This window comes from Monodelphis domestica, chromosome 2, assembly GCF_027887165.1.
Source record: "Monodelphis domestica isolate mMonDom1 chromosome 2, mMonDom1.pri, whole genome shotgun sequence".
Classification (NCBI taxonomy): domain Eukaryota; kingdom Metazoa; phylum Chordata; class Mammalia; order Didelphimorphia; family Didelphidae; genus Monodelphis; species Monodelphis domestica.
In genome coordinates, this window is record NC_077228.1 from 177,153,678 (window position 1) to 177,171,870 (window position 18,193).

The 18,193-nt window shown below is 37.4% G+C and overlaps 1 protein-coding gene across 1 annotated transcript in view; it reads left to right on the plus strand.

Annotated features, from left to right (window-relative positions):
- The window catches only part of BCAS3 (BCAS3 microtubule associated cell migration factor), a 957,541-nt gene that overhangs the window by 13,613 nt on the left and 925,735 nt on the right, over window positions 1-18,193 (plus strand). The window contains exon 5 of the mRNA XM_056814655.1: window positions 13,614-13,689. Within this exon, the coding sequence (XP_056670633.1) occupies window positions 13,614-13,689 (76 nt within the window). The remainder of the gene's footprint in view (window positions 1-13,613; window positions 13,690-18,193) is intronic.

The window sequence follows — 18,193 nt, forward strand, 5'->3', positions numbered from 1 at the left end:
GCTTTTGTATATGAGAATGCATTAGAATAGGGATGAAAGGTTTTGAAGGTAAGCTAGGATTGGATTGGGGTGTTAATATGGAGTTCAATTGAAATTGAATTGAAAACGGATTTTGTTGATATAAAATCAAGAGGCAGAAATTATTTAAAATGAGCAAATCCAAGCGATTTGCTCAGGTGATTCAAGACCCTGGGAGAAAAAGAGGTCTTGTTTCTTAGTAGATAACCAATTCATTTCTGGCAAGTTAAATTCAGGAGTTTTATCTTTTATTTTTATTTTTTTAAGGCATTCCATTTTATTTAATTTTTCTTCCTATTACATGTAAAAACATTTTCCAACATTTTTCAAAGAATATTGAGTTTTGAAATCTCGTCCTTCCACCTCTAACCCACCGACCTCCCTTAAGGTAAATTATCTCATATATATTTTACATGTGCAATCATGTAAAACTTTTTTCCATATTAATCCTTTTGTGAAAGGAAACTCAAATAGAAAAAAAATTTAAGAAAATAAAAGTTTGCTTTGGTTTGGATTCAGACTCAGTTCTTCTTCTCTGGAAGTGATGGCATTTTTTATCATGATAGTATTGTATCATTGCATTGCTGAGAATAGGTATTATTCACAGTTATTCATTGTAAAGTATTCCTGTCATTGTACTGCTTATTTTACTCTGTTTCATTTCATGTTAGTGTTCCCAGGTTTTTCTTCCATTACAATCATATACTATAATTTACTCAGTCTTTCCCAATTGATGGGTGTCCCCTCATTTTCCAAATCTTTTTCTCTCTAGAAAGAACCACTTTAAATATTTTTGTAAATATAGGTCCTCTCTACCACCCTGTTAAAAAATTTTGTAAGGACACAAACCTAATAATGATATTGCCGGTTCATAGGGTATGTTCTGTTTAATGACAGTTTGGGCATATGTCCAAATTGCTTTCTTGAATGATTGAATCAGTTCACAACTCCCTGAACAATGTATTGTGTGTCCCAGCTTTCCCACATACCCTCTAAGTTTTGTGATTTTCCTTTTCTGTCATAATAGCCAATCTGATAAATGGGAGACGGTACTTTAGAGTTGTTTTAATTTTCATTTCTTGAATTAGTAGTGATTTAGAGCATTTTTTTGAATGAGTATAGGGAGATTTATTTACTTTATTTGAGAACTGCCTGATAATATCTTTGACCACTTATCAAAGGGAGAATGACTTGAATTCTTATATATTTAACTCATTTCTCTATGTATTTGAGAAATGAGGCCTTTATTAGAGAGATTAATAAAAAATTATACCATTATGATTATTGTGTATTACTTTCCATTCTGTTACTCCTGTTTTGTTTCTGATTTCCACCTCCCCTAATTTGTCCTCTTTTTTTTTTTTCCCAAGGCAATCTGGGTCATGTCACTTGCCCACGGTCACACAACTGGGAAGTGTCTGAGGCCAGGTTTGAACCTAGGACATCTCATCTCTAGGCTTGGTCCTCAATCTACTGAGCAACCCAGCTGCCCCTGTCCTCTTTTTTTTTTTATTATCCCTTCTTATATTCCCTTCCCCTTTGACTTTCCTGTAGGGTAAGATAGCTTTCTATACCCAATTGATTGTGTATGTTTTAACCTCATTCAGCAAATTCTGATGAGAGTATGGTTCACATGGTTCTCCTCCCCACCTCCCCCATCTTCCCCTTCACTGTGAATGCTCTTTCTTTTTTTTTTTTTAAACTCTTACCTTCCATCTTGGTTTTTGAACAGATCCCCTTGTTCCCACCCTTATTTTACTTCCCTTTCTACCCCCCTCCCTATTTATCCTCCCCCTTATTTTCCCTGTAGACTTTCTAAAATTAACCCCCCGTTCCCTCCCTCTCTTGTACTGCTTCCCTCCCCACCAGACTGTTTGTTACCCTTCTACTCCCCTATAGGGTGCAAATCTATTCTCTGCCCCCAATGGATTCGATTGTTTTTCCCTCTTTGAGTCACTTTCAAAGCATGTAAAAGTTGAGTATTTCCTGTCTCTGACCTCTTTACCCTTCCAGTGTATTGATGTTCTCCCACCATGAGCTTCTTTATGACATATAAATTTACCCCCATTTGTTTCTTTTCCCATTTCTTTTAATATTAGCCTATTTTTAAGCTCTAGTTATATATATATATATATATATATATATATATATACATACTCATGCGTATGTATTTTTGCATGCATATATCTATATACCTATTTATGTCTTATCCTTTCATCGTATACAGTTTGTTGCTGTTCCCTCTAAGTATATTTCTTTTTGCTGCCCAGCTAATAAAAACAATTTTTAAGAGTTACCAATGACCTCTTTTCTTATAGGGATAAATATCATTTTAACTTATTGAGTCTCTTAAAAAAATTTTTTTTTGGTTTTTCTTTTTTCCCCTCTTTTTTAATTACCTTTTGATGATTCTCTTGAGTTCTGTGCTTGGACATCAAATTTTCTGTTCAGGTCTGGTCTTTTCTTTACGAATTCTTGAAATTCTTCTATTTTGTTGAATGACTATACTTTCCCCTGTAAGAATATAGTCAGTTTTGCTGGGTAGTTGATTCTTGGTTGTAGACCAATGTGACAAGGAAATCACTTTAAAAGACTGATATATATTAATTTAAGGTCGCCAAGGAATTCAGCTATGTAATTCCTAAATGAAAACTCAAGTCAGCCGTCAGCCTTTTATAGAGTTTAATTACAAACAGGAGGAAGAAAGGAATTAGAGATAGAGAGAGAGAAAGGGGAGAGAAGGGAATAGGGCTTAAATACCCCCTCTGTTTAGGCTGGGCCAAAAAGGCCCAAGCCCTTAGATAGCTGGGGCAAGGAAAAGAGATCAGTCCCTATTACTCACGTGACCAAAATGGAGAAACAGTCTCAAAGGCCCCCACCTTCAGCTTCCTTCAGAGCAAGCTTCTCAGAGCACACTCCAACCACTCAGACCAACTCCTCAACCACCACCCTGAGTCTTCAGACCCCTCTATCTTTAAGGAAACCATCCAAGTTCCCTCCCCTCAGTTCTCACATCTACCAATCACTGTCCATCAATTTCCCTGTGCCAATGGAGGCTCTAGCTTAACCCAGGACCCCCCAGAGGTCTCTGGCTTTGCACATGTCTGTTGAAGGTCATATTCTCAAATAATTAAATCTTTGATCCTTTGCTACAGCCCTTCCTAAATCCTGTTACCCTGAGTAGGGTAGAGATTGGAATAATTAAATTTTGATCTATGCTGCAGCCCTTCCTAAATCCTGTTAGGACTGAGTGGGGTGGAAATTGTATTTTCCAAGACCTGATTCTGTCATTCCAAGTATCTCTGTTGTATCAATTCTAGAATCAATCATGACTCAAAGAAATTCCTGTTCTATGCTTAAGCATAGGTCAAAGTCCTTTCCATTGTTCAGCAAAAGGTTTCTGTCCTAAAGTAATCTTAAGAAGGGAGGAGGAGGAACCTCCCATGCCAATGGGGTTCACATTCCAATAGACTATCAGTAAGAAATTTTCCAAGTATGAAATTTCCCAATGGTGAAATTTCCAACATTTATAAGTCTAAGGAATTTTAAGGTTTACACCTAGTTCCCTTGCTTTCTGGAATATCGTATTCCATGCCTTTCTTTTTTTCAGTGTGGATGCAGCCAGATCCTGAGTTATCCTCACTGTGGTTCCTTGGTATCTGAATGACTTCTTCTTGGCAGCTTGTAATATCTTTTCTTTGGTCTGATAGTTCTTGAATTTGGCTATAATATTCCTGGGTGTTGTCAGTTGGGGATTAAGTACAGGAGGTGATCTGTGGATTCTATCAATCTCCACTTTTCCCTTTTGTTCAAGGATTTTGGGGCAGTTTTCTTTAATAATTTCCTGTAATATAATGTCCAGGCTTTTTCTTTTGTCATGGTCTTCTGGTAGGCCAATAATTCTTAAATTGTCTCTCCTTGAATGATTTTCTAAATCCTCTGTTTTGTGAATGAGATGCTTCATATTTTCCTCAATTTTTTCATTCTTTTGGTTTTGTTTAAAGTGTCTTGCTGCCTTGTGAGGTCGCTCGATTCAAGTTGTTGTATTCTGGTTCTTAAAGACTGGATTTCATCCTTAGTTTTTTGGTCGTCCTTTTCCTTTTGGTCGGATTTTCTTTGGAGGTCATCTTTCATTTGCTTTGCCTCATCTTTCATCTGCTTTGCCTCATCTTTCATCTCCTTTGCCTCATTTTCCAGCTGGTTGATTTTGGCTTTCAAGACACCATTTTCTGTTTCCAGATGACTTATCTTAGTTTTTAAGTTCTTTTCCCAATTGTCTTCAGCCTCTCTTAATTGCGTTTTGAATTGCATTTTGAGTTCTTCCAAAGCCTGTATCCAATTTGCTAGGATTTCTGATTTTTCCTTTGTTGGGTCCTCCCCCTCTGTTTCATTCGCTGTTTGCTCATTACCTGTGCAGAAGCTGTCTATTGTAATTTCTTTCTTCTTTTTCTGTTGTTTGCTCGAGTTTATCCCTTCTTTGCTCCCCATATTTGGCTGTGCTCTTGCTCCTCTCATTTTGTTTTGGTTTTGGGGCTGTCAGTCTCCCCTCTTGGAGCTTTGTCAGATATCTTGGTACAGTCTCTAGAGGAGGAATGTTAGCTTCCCTGTCCTCTGGAGGCTTTTGATTGGATTGAGTTCAATTGGGTTGGGCTGTATGTGGTATGAAGCACTGAGGCTCTGAAGACTCCTGGAAGGCTGGGCTCTCTCCAGTTCTCTCCAGCTGCTTCTCAGCTGTCCTCAAGTGCCTTTGCCCAACTCCCTAAACTCTGAGGAGTTCTGATGGGATTAGTTCAACTGGATTGGTCTGGATGTGCCTGAGGCAAGGGTGAGACTGGAGCCCGATGGAGGGACCCAGCCACAGCCCTTTTCTCCCTGGCTTCCTTCCCGCTGTCCAAGCTGTATGCTTCGAGCCTGGCGCCCCGCTGCTCACAAGGTAGACCCTGCAAACCTGCACCTTTGCCCGCTCAGAGGTTCCCGCTGCTGCTTGGGGTTCAGCCCTCTGGGTTGTGGGGGAGGGGTCCTGGGACCTTAGCTCTGCCTTCCCCTTAGCCCTGAGTATTCTCAGATTCAGGCTTTTGGGGGGTGTACCTTTTGATTTGAGTCCAGAAGGAGGGTTCCCTGCTTCTGTTCTGTTGTTCAGATTGAATTTCGGTGCCCTAGGAGCATTCAGTCTGTATCAGTAAGGAAGGGTCTTCCACGAGGTCTGAACTTTTGCTGCTTGCTAAGCTGCCATCTTGACTCCGCCTCTTACCTTCCATCTTGGAATCAATACTGTGAATTGGTTCCAAGGCAGAAGAGTAGTAAGGGCTAGGCAATGGGGGTTAAGTGACTTGCCCAGGGTCACACAGCTGGGAAGTATCTGAGGCCAGATTTGAACCTCCTGTCTCTAGGCCTGGCTCTCAATCCAATTAGCTACTCAGCTGCCCCCTGTGAATGCTCTTTCATGCTGCTTTTATGTTCAGTAATTTACCCCATTCTTCTTATCCCCTCCTCCCAATGCATCCCTATTTCTCATATCTTAATTTTATTTTATTTTTATGTCATTCCATTGTATTTAACTCACTCCATTGCCTTCTGTCTATGTATAGTCTTCTAACTGCTCTAATAATGACAAAGAATCATTTCCCCATTGTGGGATATGCACAATATTTAACCTTAATGAATGTTTTTTTTAATTTCTCTTTCCTATTTACCTTTTTATAATTTTCTTGAATCTTATATTTAAGAGTCAAATTTTCTATTCAACTCTGACCTTTTCATTAGGAATGTTTGAAAATCTTCTATTTTATTGAATACCCAATTTTTTCCCCCTGAATTATTATTATCACTTTTGCTGGGTAAATGATTCTTGATTGAAGTCCTAGCTCCTTTGTCCTTTGGAATATCATATTCCAGACCTTCCTGTTCTTTAATGTAGAAGCTGCTAAGTCTTGTATTATCGTGACTGAGGCTTCATGATGTTTGAATTGTTTCTTTTTGGCTGTTTACACTATTTTCTCCATGTCCTGAGAGTTTTGGAATTTGGCTATAATATTCCTGGGAGTTATCCTTTTGGGATCTCTTTCAGGAGGTGATCAATGGATTCTTTTAATTTCTATTTTGTCCTCTGGTTTTAGAATATCAGGGCAGTTTTTCTTGATAATTTGTTGAACAATGATGTCCAAATTCCATGGTTTTCATGGATTGTGGTTTTTAAGTAGTCTAATAATTCTTTAATCATCTCTTCTGGATTTATTTTCCAGATCAGTTATTTTTCCTGTGAGATACTTCATATTCTTCTATTTTTTCTATTCTTTTGCCTTTGTTTGATTTTTTTTTCCTTGATGTTTTATGGAACCATTAGCTTCCACTTATACAATTTCAATTTTTTAAGTTAAGTTTTTCTTAAGTAAGCTTTTGTATCCTCTTTTCTATTTGGCCAATTCTACTTTTTAAAGAGGTCTTTTCCTCAGTGATTCTTGTACCTCTTTTTCCAGAGGATCAGTTCTGCCCTTCAAGTAATATTTCTATTCAGGGCATTTTTGTATATCTTTTTACATTTGGCCAAGTCTGCATTTTTTTTTTAAACCCTTACCTTCTGTCTTGGAGTCAATACTTTGTATTGGCTCCAAGGCAGAAGAGTGGTAAGGGCTAGGCAATGGGGGTCAAGTGACTTGCCCAGGGTCACACAGCTAGGAAGTGGCTGAGGTCAGATTTGAACCTAGGACCTCCCATCTCTAGGCTTGGTTCTCAATCCACTGAGCTTCCCAGCTGCCCCTCAAGTCTGCATTTTTAAAAGAAGTTCTTAGCATTTTTATGCCCCTTTTGCTAGTTGATTTATTTTGTTTTGAAGTTATTAATTTCTTCAGTATTTTTTGGTGCTTTCTTTACTAAGCCCTTGCCTTTTTTTCATGATTTTCTTGTATCACTCTCATTTCTTTTCCCAATTTTTCTTCCACCTCTCTTATTTGATTTGAAAAATCCTTTTTGGGCTCCTCCTCCATTAATTCTTTTTTTTACTTTAGAGCAATTGATATGTTTCTTGGAGACTTTGGATATAGTAATATTGACTTTATTGTCTTCTTCAAGTTTTTTTCTGATCTCCCCACCAAAATAATTTTCTATGTTGGGTTTCTTTGTGTGTGTGTAAATTTTCCTGCCTTTTTCTTTTAACTTAAAAAAAAACCAAGCATTAAACTTGGTATTAGTATCTGTGGTAATGGGAACACTATTTCTACCTTTGTGCAGCTGCCTCCAGAGCTAGCTCTGGGGATCTGTTAATTTTCAGTTGTTCCAAGGTGATATAATGTAGGAAGATCCAAGCTTGTGAGTAACCAAAAGCACTCTTTTCTGACTTGGAACTATAGTCTGGGTTCCTTATTCCCCTGTGGCTGCAAATGCTGGTGTGTCCTAGTGCTCCTATTTACCGGGCCCTAGGACTGTCACCTGGTTCTGTGTTTATGGGCAATATGGCAAAAGTCTTGCACCTAGAGCCAGCAAAAGGATCCCTGTAATCTAAGCAGTTGTCTGACCCTTCCTCCATTCTTACTATCTGTGACTTAGTGTTCTGGAAGCCTTGGCTGCTGCTTCAGTTGAATAGGGGTCTGTTGTCTAGATGTGTCCTGCTCTGGTGTGCTGTGCTTCTCCTCTACCCCAGTGAACAAGATCCCTCATGAAGCTTTTCTAAGTTGTTTTTGACTGAAAAATTACTTCACCTTTTATTTTTGGGGATTATGCTGCTCTAGAATTTGTTTCAAGGCATTATATCATTGCTTTTTAGATGGTAATTTGTTATAAATAAGATGTGTCCCTTTACCTTCTCCACTATCTTGGCTCTATCCCAGTATATTTTTAAGGAATATATAATATTAAAAATATATAAAGAATATGTAATATATAAGATCAAAGAGGCAGCTGTGGAGCAGTGGTTAAGAGCACTGGTCCTGGAGTTAGGGAGATTTGAGTTATAATCTGACCTCAGATATTTCCTAGTTGTAAGACCTTATATAAGTCAGTTAAATGCTGTTTACCTAACAAGATTTACTGAATCTTCTTGAGGAGGAAATGATGAACCACTCTAGTATCTTTGCTCAGAAAACCCCATGCATAGGAATAGTAGTGATGGAGAAACTTTTAGAGACCAAGTGCCCAAATGGAAACTGCATGTGAGGCCCCCTTCCCCCCACCTTATCCCAGATAGGGGAGGGAGGAAGTGCTCCCATTGGGCTACTGGGCAGAGGGACAGGTGATGTGAGAAATGTCCTCAGACTCATGTGAAGAATGGGAAGGGAACATCCCTTCAGGCATGCATGCTATAGGTTTATCAACATGAGGATATATTGTCCATATGGTTATGGAAAGTTGAACTTCACTGAAAGAGCAAACAACCACAAATATAATAAAATCAGTCTTTAGCTTTTAAAGTTGTGTTGTTTGTGTCTGACTTCCTTTTTGGCCTTTTCTTTTTTAATTCATATGGTGTCTTAATCATTCTTTTCTTTCTTTTTTTCCCCTCTAACCTATCCCCTCACATTCCATGTCATTGAAAACAAAAATAAAGAAAAACAGTTACTGTGAAAACATGCATAATCAAGTAAAATGGCCAGATTAACCATGTCTGAGAATGCACATTTTATTCTGTTTTTGAGTGTGTCTTCTGTTTCAAGTTTCATCATCACTGTTGGTGGTATATTCAAATTGAAGTTTGTCTACAGTAGGGAGGTCAGATGGATATTTGACAGTAGTCACATAAGAACCTTGGTTGAAATCATGAAAGTGAGTGAGTTCTTTTGGATGAAGAAATCAAAGTCATATATAGGTATATGAAAAAAACATTCTAAATTGCTACTGATTAAAGAAATGTAAATCAGTAATTCTGAGATCTCAAAACCTCTCAAATAAGCTAAAATTATATGAGGATAAAATGTCAAATGTTGGAGGAGATGTGGAAAAATTGGGACACTAATACACTGTTGTTGGAACTACTATCTGGTTTAGCCATTTTGAAGGGCAATTTGTTATTTTGCCCAAAGATTGGTAAAACTGTATATACTCTCAAATCTAGCAATACTACTGTTGGATTTGTTTCCCATTGAAGTCAGGGAGAAAGGAAAAGAAATAATGTATTCAAATATATGCATAGCAGCTCTCTTGATGATTTCAAAGATTGGGGAATGCCTGGACAAATTGTGGTATATAATTGTGATGGAATTCTACTGTTTCATAAGAAACAATGAACAGGTTAATTAAAAAATCAACAACTTGGAAAGACCTACATGAAGTAATGAAGAGTGAAATGAGTAGAACCAAGAGAACATTAAATACAGCTATAGAATTAATATTGGAAGAATAACCTACCACTGAAGAGTGAACTGAGATTAGAAACATGAAAGACACAATCTTTCCCTCCCTCCCTCTCTCTCTGTCTCTCTCCCTCTCTCCCTGTCCCTCTCCCCCCATTGTGTGATACTTTCTATGTGTAGGGTGGGTAGGAAGGAACAGGGATACTTGGGAAAAATGATATTAAATAATTTTTCTTTTTAAAAAGATGGGGAAAATATAAATTTCTCCCTCTGTTACAAGAAAAAGAAAATGAATGAACTCCTGAAAGAGTAATTTTTGGGAGTCATGAGCTCAATCTTGGAGTCAAGTCTTGAAGTTAAAGAGCATGAACAAAGTACCCAGTAAGTGAGAAAAAGTATTAGGATTTATGTTTCAAGATATAGGTCGTAGAGGGTCTACTAAATATGCTTTGCTTTGGGGAATATCAAGGCAGTTTTCTTTGATAGTTTCTTGTAATATGATGTCTAGAATTATTTTTGATTGTCTCTGCTAGATCTATTTTCTGTGTCATTTGTTTTTTCAGTGAAATGTTTCATATTTTCTCCTATTCATTCTTTTGAGTTTTATTTCTGGTTCCCCTATGTCCCCATGAAAATTGACTCTCTTTGTCTATATTTCAAGTTGTTTTTGCCTGGAGAACCCCCTCACTCTGTCTTCTTGTTGGTCTTGTGACTCCTGTCTTTTTTAGTAGCTATTTTAAGATTGGTTTGGGAGGATTCTCAGAGTGGTTCCAGCTTCTGTGAAGCATGTTAAGAAGAGATCTGAGACCATTTTGGGATACTTTTAGACTCATACTGAGCTACCATAAAGGTCCTAATTGACAGTTTTGTTGTACACTGTAAAATTCAGAATCATAAATCCAAGGTAGGCTTAGAAGGGGACCTACATTTGGGGTTAGGAAGATTCTTGGTGGAGTATCAAGAAAGAAAGAAGTTGAGAACCAAGTAGTAGTGGTATGGCTTTAGACCATAGGCAGAGAGTTGGGTCATAGGTCCAGCTTCTATCTCAGCCTGCAGAGAATTAGTCAGGGTTAGGCACCCTAGTCTAAAGGGGATGTTATAATTCTATTACCCTGAACTAGCAAAGTGTTCTAACTGGCTGATCATGGCAGTATCCAGTAACATTTTGATATTGCTGAGACCTAAACTTAGTCAGGAACTTGTAGACCTCATACCAGTAGAGCAGCAGTTTCACTTTGCCCGGCATCAAGAGGTCCCCAAATCCAAGGAAAAAAACATGCTTAATATGTAAAAAAAGCAGGACCAGCTAATACCTTACTTCTAGAAATGGGACAAAGTCCAGTTCTAATGTCAAGATTGAAGAAATGAAGTAGAGTAGAAGAATGAACAAGCAAAAAAAGATTGCCACCATGAAAATCTGTGGGTGTGAGGGATGTTCAGGGTACAAACAAAGAAGAGAATGACTACAAAACATTCTCAATCAGGGATTTATTAAGTTATCATTAGAAATCAAGGAATAAAGAGGATATAATATAAAAACCATGTGCCCATGGATGGTTAGCCATTAAAATTGGCTAAAAAAAACATCCCCACTCAGCACTGTCACTGCTGATTCTAGATCAGAGAAGAGGAGACTTAACACCCACACCCTTTATCCTCTGTCTACAGGAAGTACATAATGACAGGAAATCTTGGGATATGTAGTTCTTTTTTGGGGTAACTGATTTTCTTTTATACAATGCTTATTTTCAAATGTGGGAAGAGGAGGATACTTTTCTTCCCTCCTATCCTTGACATTATCAGAAGTCATAGAGGAAGTCTAGATAGTATTTGAGAGTCATTGATTCTATTAAATCCTGCTGATCTTAAGAGAAAAATATCAAGAGAGAAAGAATACATGGGGTTGGGGGAGAGAGAGAATGAAGAGAGAAAGGAAGGGAAGGGAAAATTATCTCACTATATAAGAATTTACAAATATACATCAATGCCAATGAGGAGAGGAATAAAAGAGTAGGTCACACTTTAACCTCACTCTTCTCTGAATTATTAAAAGAGGAGATAATTTATATATGTACACACAGAGTTGGGTATAGATATATATTTCACTCCACAAAGAAATAGAAGGGAAAGAGAAGAAGGGGTGAGGGGGTCTTAGAAAGATTGGGGTGGGGAACAAAACAATCTAACTAGGGACACACAAAAATATTTGTAGCTCTTTTAATGTGGCAAAGAATGAGAATTTGAGTCATTCATAAATTGGGGAATGCCTGAACAAATTATCATATAGAAATACGATGAAATATTATTGTGTTATATGAAATGATGGTGATGACTTAAGAGAAATCTGGGAAGACTTTTATGAACTTAGGCAGAGTGAATAGAACCAGAAGAACAATTTATACAATGACAACAAATATGATAACGCTAAACAACTTGGGAAACAATTAGTAACTGTATCAGTGCAATTATCAATCATAGTTCCAAAGGACTAATGATGAAATATGTCAATTAATTCCTAATGGAGAGATGAACTCTAGAATGTAGAATGAGACTTTTTTTGGACATAATATACAAATTTCCATATTTATAAAATTTGCATTCTATACATATTCATAACAATTTTTTCTTTTGTTTTAAATTTGTGATGGCTAGGGTTGGAGGGTAAGAAGGATTTTTAATGATTGAAAAAATTACATAATTAAAAATAACAGTATATGCATTTTAAATTTCTTTTTTACCCAAGTTGTTCCTACATAATGGAAATTTATTTTATGTAGTCCAAAAACTTTATTTTAAAATTTTTTTGATATTTTAAATGTATTTAATTCATTTAGAATCATGGTTACATGATTTATATTCTTTTCCTCCCATCTTCTTTCCCCTTCTTAGAACCAATGAGCAATTCCACTGGGTTTTACATGTATCATTGTTGAAAACCTATTTCCATATTATTAATGTTTCCAATAGAGTGATCATTTAAAGACAACATCCCCAATCATGTATCTATTGAACCATGTGATTAATCAAACTTTTTATGATCAGGGCCACTGAGAATTAGATCAGAACTCTAGATAATTTCCTATAGGCATAAAATTGTTTCAGATTCTTGTGTTTGTAAAGGTTATACTTAGTGTTGTATGTAATGTAATGTAATGGTTCAACTTAATTTATATTATTTTTTATTATTATATACAAAAATATTAAATTATATGAAATAATATGTCTACAAAATTATTATATCTCAAGTCAGAAGTTTATTTACCAAAACAGAATGGAAACAATAAAGTGGAGAAATGTGAAAGAGGTTAGAGAAAATACCTATACTAGTCTTCACCCAAGAGGGCCGGTAGTGAGTAACCATGCAGCCTCCTCCAAATGGAAGCTAGTTTCTTAGGAAACTAGGAAGGGAGTCAGCCTTTTCACTCACTCAATGAAATAGTCCAGGAGTCAGAGTCTTAAGTTGCAGTCACAATCCATGCTGCAGTCTCCAAAGAAGTTCCCTCAAAGACTATCTCCAGGAGACACTCTCCAAGAGACTCAACTTCATGAGACTGCCCCAGCCAAAGGATTTCGTACTTTTATGGTGGTTTCCTGTCCTGCCTCTTTTCACTGGGGCCAGTTACAGTTTCCAAATTGTCCAGCCCTGCCCAGGGGCAATGTCTGTGGGATTGTCTTCTTATCTCTAAAGGTTTTAACTCCCTCCTAAGATTCACCCATTTCTGAGTTGTCAGTTTTGGATTCACATGTTTCTTGGTGTATGAACTCTTAAAAGAATTCAAAAATTTCTGACTGAGTTAGAAAAAAGGGTGGAGCTCTCCAAATGTTTTATTGGCTTCTCACCTAGCTCTAAGTAGGGTGTGTGAATTCATTAAGTGGTTTGCAAGCTGCTCCACCTAGTTCAAGCTTGTGTTGATTCAATCAAAAGGTAGACAAAGGAGAGTTAATCCTGTCTTCACAATCTAGTGAGGTACTTAAATTAGTGTTAACCAAAGTTTTAAGTCCAACTAGACAAAGAGAATAAAGGATTCCCTTTTCACAAGTGTAAACTTAGAAGAGAACCAAGAATTTCCTTGTTGTTTTTTCATATGGCTATTTTTATGGGGCTGGCTACTTAAATCCTGGGGTAATGAACCTGGAGAAGGAGACAGCTAGTTTTATTTTAGTACTTGCTATACAAGAAACTACCTGGAGTTTGAATAGAAGAGGAGCATTGCAAGGCATATAGTTTTAGTTAAAACAGTTCTTATTTCTTCTTTGAATTATTAAAAGTTGTAGAATGTGATTTTAATGTAAATATTTTTATTTCCCATCTAGGCTTATAGTGGAACACCTCTCACAGAAGAGAAGGAGAAGATAGTATGGGTCAGATTTGAAAATGCAGATTTAAATGGTATGGTTTTATTCTTATGCATGCTATTAAAATACATGTTTACCATTGAGCTGATAACATGAGAACTCTTGCCTTGACTCTAGATTATCTTTCTTTAAGCTGGTCAGTTTTAAATTGGTGAAGTTGTATGGAATTTATAAATTAACATAATTACAAAATATAAATGTAATGTAAAATATAAAATAGTCTTCTGTGATAAAAATTTGATCTTTTTCTCCTAGCTTTTAAAAATACAAAATATTGAAATACAATTTTAAAGCCTTTCCTTAAAACAACATAAAAGATGGGGACCCACATTCTATATGAACATCTTGATGTTCAGTTTGGCAGCATTCATTTCCTAAGAAGGTTTTAAAAGATAGTGAATGAATATTGGAATTGGTCTCAAGAGACTTGCCTTGATTATTTGACAATGGACACACCACCACTTAATATTTTTGAGCTCATAGCATTCTCATCTGCAAAATAGGAACAATAATAATTTTTGTTGTTGTTTTGAGGATTAGATTAAATAAGGTAGGTAAAGTACTTTGCTTGCCTGTAAGGGTTAAAAAGGGTGGTTGTCAATTGTAATAATTAGTTAAAATTATGAGGCTGTTAGTAGCTTTAACAATTTAGTTTAATAGAAAGAGAGAGATAGTAAAAATGTAGACAGGAGGTAGAAAATTTCCTAGCCTACCGCCCTAATTTCTGCTCTAATGTAATCCAGCTCACCCCTGAGAAAAAGCTCAATCTCTATCTAGTTAGAGGAACACAGGAGTCTCTTTAGCAAGAGTCCCCAGAATAAGCATCTCCCTTCAGGCCAAGTCACCAATTTAGGAATCTGAATCCAAGTCTGAGAGTCCCCTCAGCAAGGGCCACCAGCCCAAGAGAGAATCCCTTCAGCAAAGACCTCCCACACAAGAGAGAGCTCCTTCAGCTAGGGTCACCAACAAAAGAGAGAACTCCTTCAGCAAGAGACTGAATCCCAGTGCCATCAGAATGGGAGTGCGAATGTGAATCAGAATGCCCCACTTTGTACTGGGTCTCACCTTATAAACATTTATCCCCACCCACTAGTTCTCCCACCTCCCACCTCAGGATATATCAATCATAGTTCCTTAATTTGTCTGCCACTGCCCTAATGGGGCAGAATAGACAAAGAGAACCAATGGGGCAGTGCCTGTGGGATCAAATTCCTGTTTCTGATAAAGGATCTTTAAGTTCCTGACTGATTAAATTAAAAGGGAGGGGAATTCCAATTTCCTGATTAGGTTAAAAAAATGTATTAATTCCCTTTTCACATGCATTTAAGCTTAATATAAATACTTTCCATGTTCATGCTGGTAGTCCCTTCAGTTGGATTACTGACCTCTATTGTTGATCATCTTGATGAAAGTTCTTATTTATAGTTTTTTTAGCCATTTGACAAAGACTAAAAGTATAATTATATTGGCAATGGAATGTTAAAAAAAATGGAACATTTACATAACATTTTAAAGTTTCAAAGGTATTTCTCAATAACTGTGTAGTATGTATCTCCATTTTAAGATATTAATGTTGCTGTTCAGGTTATATATTTTGCCTGAGATTAAACAAATATTATTTGTCAGAGCTAGGTTTCAATTCAAGGTTTCTCTAAATACAACCCTTTATTTTCCTTTTGTCACCTTGCCTTTAATGAAGGGAAGTTATAAACTTTTTTTTAACCCTTATATCCTGCCTTACAATTAATACTTAATATTCTTTCTTTTTTTAAATCCTTACCTTCCATCTTAGAATCAATACTTTGTTTTTTTTTATTCTAAGGCTGAAATGTTGTAAGGGCAAGGCATTGGAAATTAAGTTACTTGCTCAGGGCCACACAGCTAGGAAGTGTGAGGCCATATTTGAGCCTAGGACCTACCATCTATAGGCCTGGCTTTCCAGCTACTCTCCTTAGTATTATTTCCAAGGCAGAAAAGTGGTAAGGCCTGGGCAATTGGGGTTAAGCTACTTTGCCCCAGATTTTACAGCTATGAATGTTTTGGCCAGATGAGGTATAAACATTAAAAAAAAAACCTATTAGTTCACCGTGCCTATACAGGAAAAACTTGATCACAGGAGGGATGGATTACTTTTTGCTGAAGATCTTAGTTCGGATCCTGACCCTGCTAGCAGTACCTGGAAGTCCAATCATAGCTGGTCAGTAGTCATCACTGTAATAGGAAAAGGAATTCACTTTTGCTGAGGGTGTGAGGTTGCTTTCAAAGCCCGAATCATAGAGTTTATTAAAGTACTGATATGGCTTCAAGTGGCTTAGTCCCATCTTTGATCAGCAATTTATGGATTTAACAGGATGGGGAAAGTATTCTCATTGAACCTCAAGGTCTCTTAGCCAAGTCCTTATTCTGAAGGCCTGAATCACATAACCATGTTCCTTAGGATATTGGTACAGCACTCTGTCTGGTTGGATTGATTGCTATTCAGAACGATGTTTTATGAGCTATGGGTAGGGATTGTAGGAGGGTCCCTACTACTAGAGCTTATGGTATAGTGTGGTGATAGTGAACCTATGGCATAGGTGCTAAAGATATCATACAGAGCACTCTCTATGGTCACTTGGTCACCCTCCCTCTCCACCTCCTACCCCTAGAGTTTGTTACTAGAAAGGTAGAGGGACTCTACTGCTCTCTCCCCTCACCCCCTTAACCCCCATGACTGATGACATTTTTTCATATTACCTGCCCCTCTGCCCAGCAGCCCAATGGGAATGCACAGGGGGTAAGGTGGATGGCTCAAAGGCAGCGGAGCTGGAGGGGAGTAGGGTGCTCTGGCAACTCCCCTCGCCCTCTCTACACTCTCTGAGAGCATTGCTTATTTCACCCAACCCTCTGTCCAGCAGCCCAATGGGAGTGCTTCTTCTCTTCCTTTTGTGGTGTAAGAGGGGGGCAAGACATATTTGGCATACCCAGCATGTGTGGTGTGAACTACTAGTATAGTAGCTTCATATTTGCCTGTTTCAGGCTGGATAGGAAGTAGTAATAAACCTACCTGTCCAACCCTAATTGTGGAGGTGCATTTGTTAGGGCCATTAGTCAAAATGCTTATGTGACCAGTGGCTTATGGACTAAAAGAAGGTACCTATGGCATCTTTTTGACTGTCACCCATCTAGCTGTTTGGATTCTGGTGGAAGGGATGACTGATTGTAGGAGTGAATAGTCATTGCAGGAGACATTTTTAGTGACACACTGACACTGTCAGTAGCAGTTGGTAGGTATATAGCAATAATTATAGAAGCAGTTGGTATAACAACAGTGAAACTTTTATCTCAGTGGAGATAAAGGAGAGGAAGAAAGGACAGAACCCCAAGGAATATATAAAGGATCCCAAAAATGGAGGAAAGGAGATTTCTGGGCCAAAACTGAGTGGGATACTATTAAACAGTCCAAGGAGTATAAGACATTGGAGCTTTTCGAGGCATTCTTCCCTTTGGCTGTCTTGATGAGACTGGGGTATTCCTCCTTGCCTCAGAACAATGAAGGAGGCCTTTCTCCTTAACCTGAGAGCAAGAGGTGTATTTCCCCTTGAACATCTGAGCCACTCTGCATTATCTCCAGATGCGGATTGGTGAAGAGATTCCAGTGTCCCAGGTTTCTGGTCATCATGGCAGTGTTGAATTTATGCCTGGATGGTAGTATATCAAAGTTCATTGTTGTCAGAGGAGGCTAAGGAATGGAAGAGTAAGACAGCTAGTAAATTTCTATGGCAGATTAAAATAGCATCACAAGCCAAAATCATGTTAGGTTTCAAATAATAAGAAAAGATTTAAGAGACATTAGAAAAATATGTAGTTTAAGGAATATCAGTTTTCACTACAGCATGTTACATATGCATGTTTTAAAAGTATGCGTTTTAATTTTCTAATTTTGTTTTAAGAGCATCAAAATTAGTATTTTGAAAAATGTAGTCATGATTCCATTTGATAAATGGTCAAAAGATATGAACAAAGTTCTCAGATGAAGAAATTAAGACTGTCTTTAGTCATGAATAAATGCCCTAAATCACAATTAATTAAAGAAATGCAAATTAAAGTATCCTGAGGAACTACCTCATGCCTATCAGATGTGACAAAAAAGGCAAATGATGAATGTTGGAGGAGATATGGGAAAAATTCAGACACTAAATACACTGTTGGTGGAGCTGTGAATTAATATAAGCCATTCTGGATAGCATTTGGAAACAGTCTCAATGAGCCATAAAACTGCATATCCTTTGACCCACTCCTGTGTCTGCATCCCAAGAGATCAAAGATATGGAAAAAGAATCTCTGCTTTTACAATGTTATTTATAGCAGTTCTTTTTGTGGTGAAAAAGAATTAAAAACTGAAGGGATGGGGCATACCCAGCATGTGGGGTATCAATTGGGGACTGAACAAGTTGTGGTATATGATTGTGATAGAATACTTTTGTCACAAATGATGAAAAGGATGATGACAAAAAATCCTGGAAAGACTTCTGTGAAGTGATTCAAAGTGAAGTGAA